Source organism: Cyprinodon tularosa, unplaced genomic scaffold (assembly GCF_016077235.1).
Source record: "Cyprinodon tularosa strain WSP-4 unplaced genomic scaffold, ASM1607723v1 ctg16, whole genome shotgun sequence".
Taxonomy (NCBI): Eukaryota; Metazoa; Chordata; class Actinopteri; order Cyprinodontiformes; family Cyprinodontidae; genus Cyprinodon; species Cyprinodon tularosa.
This window is the reverse complement of record NW_024038437.1, coordinates 1,702,881-1,715,970: the sequence shown is the minus strand read 5'-3', so window position 1 is coordinate 1,715,970 and position 13,090 is coordinate 1,702,881. Positions and strand designations below refer to the sequence as shown.

The following is a 13,090-nucleotide window of genomic DNA, read 5'->3' as shown; positions in this document are numbered from 1 at the left end:
TGTCTCACCTCAACACTTTAGCCTGTCCTGCTAGAAGCTGCAAATTTCAATTCAAGCTCTAAAACAGGGGTGTCAAACTGGTTCCAGAAAGGGCCGTGTGGCTGCAGGTTTTCTTTCCAACCAAGCAGTAGCAGACCAGACTCCAGTCATCTCATCAAGTCATCATGTTCAGATTGGACTCACTTGATGAGATGACTGGAGTCTGGTCTGCTACTGCTTGGTTGGAAAGAAAAACTGCAGACACACGGCCCTTTCTGGAACCAGTTTGACATCCCTGCTCTAAAACATCTTGGACATGGTTCCCAAGTGGTTCCTTGTTTGTGAATATCATGGCTGAAGGTTTTTCATATGATGATAAATTGAAGGGAAGGGTTTAAATATATTCTTACCACAAAGGTGAGGGGGATTATATTTTACTCCTTTTTTTTTGTAGGTTTGATCCTTTAGGGATTTCTTTTTATATTAACCGTTATTCCACCTTTGAGCTAAACCTCTACTTAAAGGTCCATGATTGATCTAACATGTCTACTTTGAATGCATGTAGGTTTTAAGCCTCATGTCTGTCTTTTTAAGTACAAATTTATTTTCAAAACATCATCTACAAAGTTTGTTGGTCTTTTCTAAACTGGATCTAGCTTATCTAAATGTCTAATATCTCATCATCATGTCAAAATTAATATATCAAATTTAATTAATCCTCAACATCTAGAGTGGAGCAGAATACAATTTAATAATTCTAAGAGAAAAAAATTGTATTTAAATGATTGCTTAATGAATTTTGAGGGGTCCAAAATATCTAAACATTTCCATGTGGTTAAAATGCCGATGTTGACACAAAAGGATTCTGAGCCAATAGTAGGTTGAAGCCATGTGATACGGGGCTGAGTCATTGTCCAATCCTAGTTGCTTTGCGATAGAGCTGAGAAATGACTTCTTCTTTGATACATCAGATTTAAGCCAAAAAACAGGTTTATATTGATGCCTATTGGGGCTTAGAAGCAATTTCCTTCTAGACAGGTGCGTTAAATATCAGCATTAATGGACCGAACAGGCAAGCGGTTGCTAAACATTACAGGAAAAGAGTGGGAGAGTGCGCCAATTACTCGCTGGGAGGAGTTAAACTTGCAGCAATCGCCTTTAAGTTGCACACCAGGGATAATGTGGTCAGTGGTCTTTAATGTGTTGCCCTTGTAGATAATGGAGGTAATGCAGGAAGTTGTGAAATGGGCCCCTTAGGCTTATCCTAAAAGATTTACTTTGTTCTACCGCAAATAAATCTGAATTACTTAGCTGAAAAAGCCTTTATATGCTACCTTTGACAGCACAACAGGTTGAATCTGTTGTGCTGTCAGGCGGACATGACAGGATCCTTGCTAGTCTCAAATCTAAAGCGTCTCGCAGCGAAAAGACCTGCGCTACATGAATTATATTACATTTTAAAATACAACCTATAAGTCGGATATGACAACTAAAGGATAAAACTTGGACTCCTCCGGGCTGAGATGAGATGCAAACTCTATGAACACAGCTTTTTTTTTTTTAATGACTGGTTTCTTGGATTTCACACCAGAAACGACTTGTTAAACATCCTCCAATCCTCTGTTCTGTTGCCTGACAGAAGGGTTTATTTGCAGTGTGTCTCACGCTGAGGCAAACTTTGCTCATCAGAGTAATGAAAACAAATTTCCTTAGAGATCAAGCTGCTGTTTGTGTTCTCTTTCAAATTGAAGAAATTAATTTTAACCTTAATATCCCGTCTGGAAACGGAATCTTCCTTCTGTATGTGACCTGCTGCTGCTCTATTCCTCTCATCTTTGTGAGTAATTTATCATTAGGAAGAATCTCGGTACTCATTGTTTAGGAGGTACATAACTATAATATAGCAAAAATGCATTTCCTTTTTCTGTGTTTTTTTTTAACTGCTAAGTTTAATACCTGAAATGCTTTGCACTTAATTCAACCTGGTTTTCTTAAAACCACTGTTATCAGTCTTTAATAAATATGTGATTTCTTAACAGATGAATTGGTTGTTTTTTATTTATTTATTACTTTAGAAACATGAATCAAACAATTCAAATAGTTTTTTATTTGGAAAAAAATGTATTTACATATGAAAAGTTCATTTATATTAGTTTCAAACGTACATCTAATTTATAACGACAGACATCAGCTTCAGTTAAACCATGCTGGCAGTGTGTTGATTACTGAAGAGCGCAGAAATGATTAAGGACAAAACATTAATTACTTTTTGCTTCCTAAATTGAGTGCAGCAGAGGTGGGATTTCAAGGACTTTAAACACAATTATAACACAGGGAGGTTTATGGCTAAAGACATGGAGTTTAAAAGCAGCCCAGCATGCACCTTAAGAGTCCTTGTAGTAGTTGTTGAAGTTGATGCGAAGCAGGAAATCTTCTAAATGAGGCTGATAGCCTCGGTTCACCAGCTTAGTCACCACTGTGAAAAGGAGAAAGAAGTCAGAAGTTTACATACCGGTACTTATCTGAAAAAATTATGTTAATATTTAAACACTTTTTTATTTTTGGTGGTTTAATGCTACAAAGTGCAACTTCAGCTCATGTAAAGTACAAGTTTTATTTTAAGCATGTTTTCAATATTCCACATGGGTTCAGAATTATACACACAGGCTCGTATATATATGCATAAAACTCCATAATGGTTGGAAAACCCAACGAGTTTTTTTATAAGGTTTATCTGGACATCTGGTTTTTATTTTACAGGTTTGCTAAAGATCATTTTACCTGCTTGGTCTCATGGCATGGACTCAATTAAGGTGAAGTCCACAATGTTGAGGCCAGGAGGGTTTCAGAAGCTTAATATTATTTATATAGATGGAGGCAGGTTTTGTTGGTACAATGTCCTTAGGTTTATGAAGCTACACCGTGAAACTCCCAAACATTTCAATCCTCACAGGAAGCTAAACAAATAAAGTTTTGTGGTTTGCTTGCATGGGCAGCTGCAGTTCTTTTTAAGGTGTCCTTGTTGCACCACTTGTTTCTTCTTTGGCTGCAGAACTGTCATGTGCTCAGATATTTTCGGATAAAGCCTGTGTGTACTAACCAGGAGCACATAATGTTTTCTGGACGACTACGGCCAATACATGCTGGGTTTACTGACCTCTTTGAGTGGAAAGAAAGTTGAAATGAATGTGCACGGCTGTTTGTGGTGTTTATATCTATGTTTCTTGGTGATAGCTGGTGACTGCATCCTGACTAAACCCTCCTGTTGCCCACTGATGATGGGCAGCTGCACTACAATCCATGTAACACTGGAAGGACTAAATTTGACTTAGAATATACACAGATGGGCTTCGTCTTTGGTCAGCGTATTTGCAGCCAGTGACCATAAATCTGCCTTCACTGTGAAAAATGACACTAAAGTTCAAGCACCTTCCAATTTGTGATGCACTTAATGGCTATTGATTAATAGAACCTGTTTCTTTTCATCTGAGAAAAGCAATCTGGATCAGAATATTGGAACAAAGGCCCAATTTGGTGCTCAAAACATAAAATGCTACAAAACATGCAAACAAATTTTTCCCAATGACTTCTCTAATGCTGAAACCTCAACTCTATAAAAAAAAAGTTCTCAAAATGGGATTCTGTCTTGAACCCAACTAAATTACATTAGCTCTCCTAATTCTGATTGGGAGAACGGTTTAACATCCAGAAATTCCTGCAAAGCCTGTGATTCCTCTCCAAGTTGTAATGCATTCATATTTATGCAATAGAGCTGCATGAAATATTGGGTTTGAACTGTTGAGTTTTTATGCATAAGAAACGCTTTAGTGTGATCTTTGATGGGAAAATATTACAATTTACAAAAATAGGCCAAAAATGTCTGCCTTCAAATAACATGAGGCAGTTTATTTGTATTTTAGTGTTGACTTACTCACTTTTATTAAATGTGGAGACCAAGATGCCAAAGCACCAAGTGGATTTTTTAGGGGTCATTTAGGATTATAATTTAAAACGACTTCACCTCTCTTGTATAAATGTATTGGCACCACTTTGTAATGAAGGTACTAATTAGCACATTAAGTTTAGTGCTTTTTACACAGTGAACTGGCAGCAACACTGCTTAAAATCTATTAGGAAGATTACAGACTATTACAGTCGGCTTTTCTGTGATTTCTAAACGGCCTAATGATGGAATTAAGAGTCTTTCTTTTTTTCTTTTTAAAAGCGGTGAATCTTTCCTGTTCTGTATGCAGCTGAAACCAAAGAGACCAGACTGTCATTCAGCCAGAGGTGAAACAATAGGCTCTGGTCTTACCTTTGAAAAGGAAGTGAGAGTAATACTTAAAAGTGTTGTACGACTGCTGCATGGCAATGAAGCTTGGGTGCACTGCCTCCCCCTGCTGGCTGTCCCAGGGTTGCGCGATGAGCTGGGCACGAAATTTGAGAATGAGGCTGAAAATGCTGTGGATGATGTTCATGACTGGAGCTGCTTTCTCTGTCAGCAGACCCCTGGAGAGGTTGAGGGGAGAGAGAGACGTCACAGAAAGATTAAAGTCAACTTTTTAATGACCTTCCAGACAAGACTAAGCTGTGAAACACCTCAGTGTGATACTAACAACCTCTTCTGAATTATTTATCCGCAGATTAAATCATTCATCATGCTCACAATTTAGCCTCAGCACATTCAACTAGAATGTGGATGAGTGTTTTATGAGGGAAATAAATAGATTGAAACTGAGATATTAAGCCTTTACCTGTCTATGGCTATGAGAGCATCTAATATAAGGCTGAAAAAACTATAAATACTGACTGAATAACTTATGCTAAAACACAAGCTGTCACTTCCTGACTTCTTGAAAAACAAATCAAATATCACAATAGCAGTTTGTTCCAGTCAGCATGCTGTGAGGTTATAGATCATACATTTACAGTTCCAGTTCTCACCTGAAGATGGCTCTGTTGAGGTAGTCGGCGTGTGTGCGGTGGATGGCGTCCAGGTCACTAGCGGTGGCCAGCTTGGCCGTGAACTCGGTCCAGGACACCTGTAGGATCTGGTTGGCGATGTAACCCTGTATGACTTTAACAAAATGCTGCATTTCATGCCTGTAGAGCTGCAGCTGATGGAACTGTACCGATCGACCTGCGCCTTTCACCAGAGCTGCAAGACATGAGCAAGGAAGCAGGTGAGGATCTGAAGGGGAGGACAAACATGCTGATTACAGGCTAGAAAACCTGCCAAAATATTACACAGAGGAAATCATACGTGTGGCCTGGACATGTAAGAAATAAATCTTAGTAAAAACCCAGCAGGTTCTGTGAAGGCCTCAGAGGTTCGTCTCAGAATATTACTGAACAAAGTACATCATGCTGACCAAGAAACAGTAGACAAGTCAAGGATGAAGATGTGGAGGAGTTAAAACCTAGGTAGGATTTTACAGAACACACCAATGCATGAACCTTTTACTGCAGCGGTCCCCAACCACCGGGCCGCGGACCAATACCGGTCCGTCGGTCATTTGGTACCGGGCCGCACAGAAAAAAGTATATATATATGGACTATCAGAGTCTGAGTGATGTTTTATTTTGAAAAATATTTTAAAAATTGCGGTATTCTCTCCCAATTACATCAGTCGGTGCATCTGTGGCTCTTGACACAGCTTAATTCAGTTCAAGACTCATCCTATCTCTAACATCCTCTTTGTGAAGCGGGATTTTCTGCGGTTACAGCGACCAAAACAAAGCTACGGAGCAGACTGGACATCAGGAGCACACTTTGTGTGTCGTTGTCTCCGATTACGCCTAGATGGACCGGCTTGTTTTATTTTTATGCTGTTTGTATTTGATTTATGCCAGTCGTATCATTTTACTTGATCGCATTTTTGAGCTGCATTTTACGTCCTGTTATTAATAGTCTCTAGATATAAACAAATTCTGACTTTTTTCATTTGGTGTCACAAATCACATTTTGCCAAATAAAACAACAAAAAAAAGTCGGCATCATTGCCAGCGGTCCTTCACACATGGCTATGCAGAAAGAGGGCTGCTATAGACGGGCTGCAGTTAGCCTAGGAGCTCCGCTGGTTCCCGCTGTCCTCAACTTCAGAATTTTTTTTTTTAAATGACGCATTAAATCTGTAAATGGACCATATATAAAGTATAATATTCTCGCCTCAAATGATCTTAAAACTTACTTTTATTGAACAACAGCAACAGGAAATAGAACTTTTAACTTAATACTCTGAGGTCTGTGAGCGCTCCATTCTAAGCTGCTGCTGCCGCAGTGCATGCTGGGACAGCCGTCAATCTCAAGAATTGATAAGTCTGCTCTGATGCATGCTGGGTAAAGAGGGAGGGGGAAGAACAATATCGGTGGACTTTGTCTGTTCTTGGTCTGTTGTTCTTGTGAATTGGAACAGTACTGGGGCTGATGCTGATGACTTTTCACGAGTACACGAGCACATGAGAAAGCACAAGAACACATATTGAGAAAATGGCCTGAGAAACGGTAGAATTAATCCATTAAATACATTGAATTTTGTGAGTTGAATGCAAGAAAATGTTCTAGAACTTAATTATTTATTATTAATTAATTAAATATTTAATTATTGTTATTATTTGAGTATTTTATTCTCATTTTTGGGGATAAAGTAGGTTTGATGTGCTGTATGGACATTTTGTAGCATCATGCTAATATTACTAAAGTTTGTTTTACTGTTTGTTTCCATCTTCTGTTTCTCTCAGTATATCAATTTCTGAGCTCTGTGAAGAGTTGCAGATCAATATCATCAAACTCCAAGAAGAAAACAGCTAGACAACGTTCCCACTGGCCTTGACCTGTGCTTAGTATGAATAAATCATAAAATAACTTTTGCATTCCTTTTTATAAATAATGTAGAGTCGACTATAAAGCACTACAGGAAGAACCCTATACCTCCTTCCTTTGAGGTTAGCTGGAGTCCGAGCTAAAGCTGCATCAGCAGCTACCTTTCCCTCACCTGTCCTCTTGAGGTGAAACCAGACATCCCTGAGGCTCCACACCATGTGTTTGAGCTGCAGCAGGAACGAAAACAAGCGGTTGTACTTGCTCATGCAGCTGTCGGTGATGATGATGTTCAACGGCCAGTCAACCTGGGGGGAAGGAGAGAGGAAAGGAAAAAAATAAAAAATCTCTGTCAGAGTGAAGCTTAGAGAGGCTGAGAGTGGGAAGGAAATTACAGAAAGGTGGAATGAGAGTTGAGAGGGGAAAAAAAATAAAATAAATAAAAACAGGTAAAGGCAGAGTGATGGATGACGCAGGATGAGCGGAGAGAGGTGTGAATATGCAGACGGTGATAAAGTAGGTGAGAGGATTGTGAAAGGGTGAGAGGAACAGGATGAAGAAATATGGTGAGATAAAGAGGCAGAACATGTGAAGCAAGAGGTAAAGATAAGCAAGCGGTGGGGGAGGGGGGCAGGATGGAGACTCAGCTGCTTCAGGAAACATGAGAGAGGAGTGCTAAGGCCAATATGTGCAACATTCGTTTCTGAGCACGGCGTGGATCTAATAAATCTGTGATGCTCAACCATTTCAGGGAGATAAGCTCATTTTCTACATGCACAGCAGTTTGTCAAAACATGTCAGGCTGTCACATTCACGCTGGGACAAACACGCCCATGTCAGCGTCCTCATCGCCACGCTCGCTCCATCAAAACGCCTCACCTTGTAACGCAGCTCCAAACAGTTGAGGGAGTCTGGGGCGTGAGGGTGGAAGGTCTCTGGCAGGAAGCGCAGGGCGAAGGTGAAGTTGGAAGCTAAGGGGGTGTCTCCATGTAGGCTGTACTGCAGGGCCTTACTGAGAATGGAGTTCAGGACCAGGGGGGTCAGAAGCTCGCCTGGAGTCTGGCCACTGGCCATCTGGAAGGTGGAAATGGAGATTGAGCACAGCACAAATCACATTTATTGACTTAAATAGGCTCATTCTATAAGACTTAAGTTTAACAAAAGAGTGGTGAAAGCTCAGCTTCCTGTGTGGATGTAGGAGTGCCAATCAGCAGAATTAGAGCTTTGACTGAATAAACAACACCTTCAGTCTGATGGGCCCGGGGAGACAGATGCACATGAATGTTCCTGCAGAACAGCAATGAGGTGTGAGCGACTTGTTATTCATGGCAGGAAGCTTAAAGCTGGCAGCACAATTAGATGCACAGGGTTTTACATGATGTTCATGGAGAAATGTCTAGACTTCCCAGTCATTACACTCAGTTTAAAATACTGCATTCACTCTGAGTATTTGGCTGGCATTTCTACAGGTCAGAATTTAAATAAGAAACCTTGCAAAAAAAAAAAAAAGAGACAAATAAGGAAGGTCAGGTTAAATAACATAAGGAACCTGGACCTGGAAAACAGTGAAACTGAAATGCAAGAACCTTTAAAAAAAAGTAAAAAAAAAAAAAAAAAATCTTTGTTTCCAAGTTTGAAGAAGTTTCTCTTCCCATCCAGGAAGATATTTCAATCCAAAATGTCAGAAATACCATTGAGTTTGAGACTTAATAGAGTTGACCATAAACAAAGCCTTGTTTTGGCTAAGAAAACATGCAAATTGAACCGGAAGAATGGGTCCGCCCCTTAGGAATGGGGAGTCACTTGGGTTCTTTGTTAGCCTGTAATCACTGATAACCGTCTATGTCTCTAAAGGGGGGGTCGTTAGAGGGAATTGTTGGCTTGGTTGAACAGGCGAGGTCCCCCTGATCCCCTGTAAGAGGGTGGGGTTTGCGATGATAGCGGGAAGGAGAACCTTTCAAATAAAACGCACACCAGGTTAATTCCTAGTCTATCTGATTAACTACATCTATGTTAAATATTAAGGGTTAACAGTAATACCGCAGTCTATGTAATTGGGTTAACTACATGAAATTATTTATGCACAAGAAAATTAAATAAAATCTAAACCACTGCAAAGTTTTCCACAGATGAGCATATGGGACAAAATGCTTTTTAATGGCTATGTGATCCTACAAATCTACGTTCCCTAAGCAGGCTAAAAGCAGACGTATCAAAGAGAGGAAAATCGCTCAATGACAAAAAAACAAAAAAAACACTATTTCAAATCTCACCAAAAAATCTGCAAAGAAAACACAGAAATAGGCCAAAAAGCATCACCTTTTCAAAGATTAGATCACTGAGCGACTGTGCAAACTCGCCATCCTCCATCAGCAGGAAGTGACGCAGCTCCTCAAAGTGTTTTTCCACCCCCAGCTCTATGAAGAAGTAGTCCACTACAGCCTTATTCACCAAGGACACACTGGGAAGAGAGGGCAAAGAGGAGCACCGATGAAAAAAGGGGAGAAATACTTGAGATCACAGAGAGAGGCTGATACCACCTATCTTTTTTATTTTTGCACCATTTTCTTCTAAACCTAGAATCTAAACCATAATTCTGCTTTAAAATATGTAATTTCTTTCTGCCTAACCCTCATGCTGTGCTCTTCCAGCTGGGAACTTACTGCGTGATGAGCGGGGCGGTGACGGAGTGCTTTATCAGCACTGGCAGGGAAACCATCTCACTGAGCTGGACAGCTGTGGTGTCTGTGGCTCTGTGAAGCGTTGGGTCCATGGGAAGGCCCCAGGGCCCCCGTGTTACCTGCTTCAGCAGCTGGGACTCAGGAGACGAAGCTGTGAGAAGTAGATGATGAGGATGGTGGTGAAGGAGTGTCTCTCTCACAGCTGCAGGTTACATAACCGAGTCTGAATCCTTTTTTTGTGTGCGTATAATTTAGGCTCTAGTTAGATAAGTTTCAGACTGATTACAGCAGTAATCACCCAGAAGCAGGTTGCTTCGCTTGCTTAGTCAATCCGATCCCCGTATTTAAGGAAACCCAGCCTAAATAATTATGGCTGCTGGTCTTGATCAGCGATGTGGAAGAGGAATTCGCTGGAGAAGACGCTGATTGATTTAGGCATGAATGCTTGCAGCATGAATAAACAACAAATTGAGAGTGAAAACGAGAGGATAGGACTTTAACAAGCTATGATCCTCCACAGCTAAACATCTACCTGTTTTTATGAAATTACTAACATTTACGCAAGTCAAGTAGATGTTTGCCTAAAAGAAGACGTGCAAATCCAAACACAGAGCTGACCTGTGCGTTTTTTTTAGGTTTTAATCATTTTTTATGTGAACAAGCACCCATTTATCCATCTAGGATAATAATCTAAAGGTAATATTTGCTTTCATCTCATTTTTTTTGCAACGCAAATGTTTGAAGGACACAGGCCCCCTAACCTACCAGCAGACCTGAAACGGCTCAAATGAAAAAGGTGAAGCTTTTTCCTGTTTATTCAATCTCTGACATCAAGCTGAATATCAAACACAAACATTTTACTTTTCACCAAATTTAAACTGCTGAGCCAAAAGCATTCATACAGTTGAACAACTTCTTGTTTTGCAACATTCCATAGGCAAACTGCTGTGCATTTCATTGGAAGCAAATTATATCAACACAATGTGGCAAACACCTGTGCATGATTGGACATGAACTAAACTATTGAAAATATTTGTGAGCCTGAATGTTCAGAATCTTTGTTCTGGTGGAAGTCAGAACTCTAAGTATCACAGAGCAGCTGCATTTTAACAGATTAAATTATTAACAAGATGATTTTGATTAGATAATTGCTAAAAATGCATCCCTTACTTCATTTATGCACCACTTTCTGTCAGTCAAGAGGCAGAAGTATGCAGCTTTTAGAAGCATGGATTCTTTTGAGGAGTATTGTATATCAGGCCATAGAAAGCTTTTATTTCCCCACTTGCTGCATGTTTTGCACTAACCTAGTAAATTATAGCAGTCCTCATAGTGTTCCACCTGGTACTGGGCAGATAAACCCATGAGGTATTCCTGCTGAGACTTCTCTCCAGGAGACAGCCACAAACCAGATGTCCAAGACCCCATCCAGTCAGCGCAGGGCTCAGTGGGGCTCCCTGAATGTGAAAATAAAGACAAATATACACTTTTAGCTATTTTTGACAGTGAAAAAAAATAGGTGTTTCAGTCGTCCTAAGAGAACAAGGCAAAAACAGACATGGGATTAGAATAAGGGGTGTGTAATAGTGGTAGACTGAATATTCCAATTTTATTTAATCCAAACAATTATTTACTTATGACAAAACTAATTTATGTATTTAAACAGGCCAATACAGCAAAGACGACTTTTAAATACCATGATTTGAGGGGGGGTTCCATCTAAATCAAGAGATCTCACTCGATACATGAGAAGAAAAATACATTGTCAATTAAAGGGCAATAAAAATTATTTTTTTATAAGAGAAAAAAAGCTGTGCAAGGATTACCATCAGTTTGATCAATTAGTCCTCTCTGAAATCATTTCAGAGCCTGAGACAGGAACATATGAGATGTATTTAAAGGAGGTAAAATTAAAAAAAGGGTCAAAATAAATATGATAAATAAATAATAATTTAACTTTATTAATCTCTGGAGGTTGGAGGTTTCTTCATGTTAAAAGAGAGTTTTTCCTCTCCACTGTCGCTACAAGCATGCTTAGTGTGAGGGATTGTATTTGAGTCAATGAGTCGATGCAATCAACTGGTTTTCATTAGATGGTACACTTTGAATCAATTTGACTATATGATCTGGTTGAACTGTAAAGTGCCTTGAGATGACGTGTGTTGTGAATTTGGAGCTATATAAATAAACTGAATTGAATTGAATATCTCACATTGGAGACATTTACCTCTGCATTTAACCCATCCCCTTTGGTAAAAGTGTGCTGCCATTTTGCGGCGCCAGAAGAGCAGTGTGGGGTTAAGGGTCTTGCTCAGAGACCCAGAATGGCAGTCTGTTGGAGTGGGGCTCAAACTCAGAACCTCAGGAATCCAAGCTCTATGCCCTGACCACTAGGCTGCTACTCCCCACTATAATCTTAGCTGATTATAATAATTGTCTATTTCATTATTTTAAACTCTCAAAACCCATCGGGTCGCCAGCGACCCCTTTTTAAACTGTTTAAATATAATAACTCAGAATGCATGAAAATAACACTGGTGAAATGTTTACCAATATAGACATGTTAGACATTGTTGGAAAGCTAAGATTCCCCACAATTCAACCACCTAGTTCATTTTATGGACAGATCGAGCACCAAAGCACCAATTATAGCAGTATGTGGAAATGTAGTATGACAAAGCAGCCACAACAAGCAAGCATGTCTTTATTACTACTGTTCAAAAAAGACTTATTATTTTTGGAAACAAAAAAAAACTTTTGAGTCATGTTTGAACTAGAGACTGACACGGGAGTGGATTTTCACTCCTGTCCCGTCCCACTCCAACAGAAAAAAATTGTGTCCCGTCCCAATCCCGGGCCAGAATAGAAATCTAAATCCTGTCCCGCCCCACTCCTGGTGAAATTACTCCCACTCCCATCCCGCTCCCATTCAGAATGACTCCCGCTCCTGCACCACTCCCATTCTTGTTGTCTTCAATAAGATTTATGCCAATACATTGAATCCGAATTTCTATGAAGGGTCAGTGAAGTTCCTGTTTCTAACTGTAGTAACTGTTGGTCCCTCCATTGTTGTTTTTGAGCGCGGGTGAAAAACTCAGAGCGGAAGCACTGTTGGTTTTTGGGTCGTGTAGTTTTTTTGACTTGTTTTATAGTGTAGGCTTCAAGGAAAAAAACTACAAAATGGCGGCGTCAGCACTGGATTTTTTTTCTTTCCATTTTATTCTATTTTTTTGGCATCGATCCTAGTTTTTTTTAGTTACTATTGGTTTGCTCCCGCTCCCGTCTGCTCCCATTAATGTTTAATCCTGTACCGTCCTAATCATGTGATCGTTACTAATACTGACTCCCATCCCACGGGTATCCCACGGGAATCCTGTGACCCGTGGGAGTCCCGGAAAAATTTCAGTCTCTAGTTTGAACTGATGCAGCTTGGGCTTGATGCTGCTTGGGTGTTTTACTCAACCAATTTGCATGTATATATTCAGAAACTAGAAGGTGTTTGAATAACGTATCACACATGTAATTTGGGCTTACAGTTCCTCAGTTATTTTCTTTTCCATTTGGGTATTCAAAACAGGGGAAATTCCCAGAAATTAGGTGGATATTAGGA

At 39.9% G+C, this 13,090-nt stretch overlaps 1 protein-coding gene across 1 annotated transcript in view; it reads right to left on the bottom strand.

Moving 5' to 3' along the window:
* Positions 1–2,063: 2,063 nt before the first annotated feature.
* Positions 2,064–13,090, bottom strand: part of tubgcp6 (tubulin, gamma complex associated protein 6) — a 38,184-nt gene continuing 27,157 nt past the window's right edge. Inside the window, exons 18-25 of the mRNA XM_038280426.1 lie at positions 10,788–10,937; positions 9,463–9,631; positions 9,119–9,260; positions 7,679–7,873; positions 6,975–7,107; positions 4,924–5,137; positions 4,295–4,488; positions 2,064–2,455 (exon numbers count right to left, since the gene is read on the bottom strand). Coding sequence (XP_038136354.1) covers positions 2,364–2,455; positions 4,295–4,488; positions 4,924–5,137; positions 6,975–7,107; positions 7,679–7,873; positions 9,119–9,260; positions 9,463–9,631; positions 10,788–10,937 — 1,289 coding nt within the window. The 3' untranslated portion in view covers positions 2,064–2,363. The remainder of the gene's footprint in view (positions 2,456–4,294; positions 4,489–4,923; positions 5,138–6,974; positions 7,108–7,678; positions 7,874–9,118; positions 9,261–9,462; positions 9,632–10,787; positions 10,938–13,090) is intronic.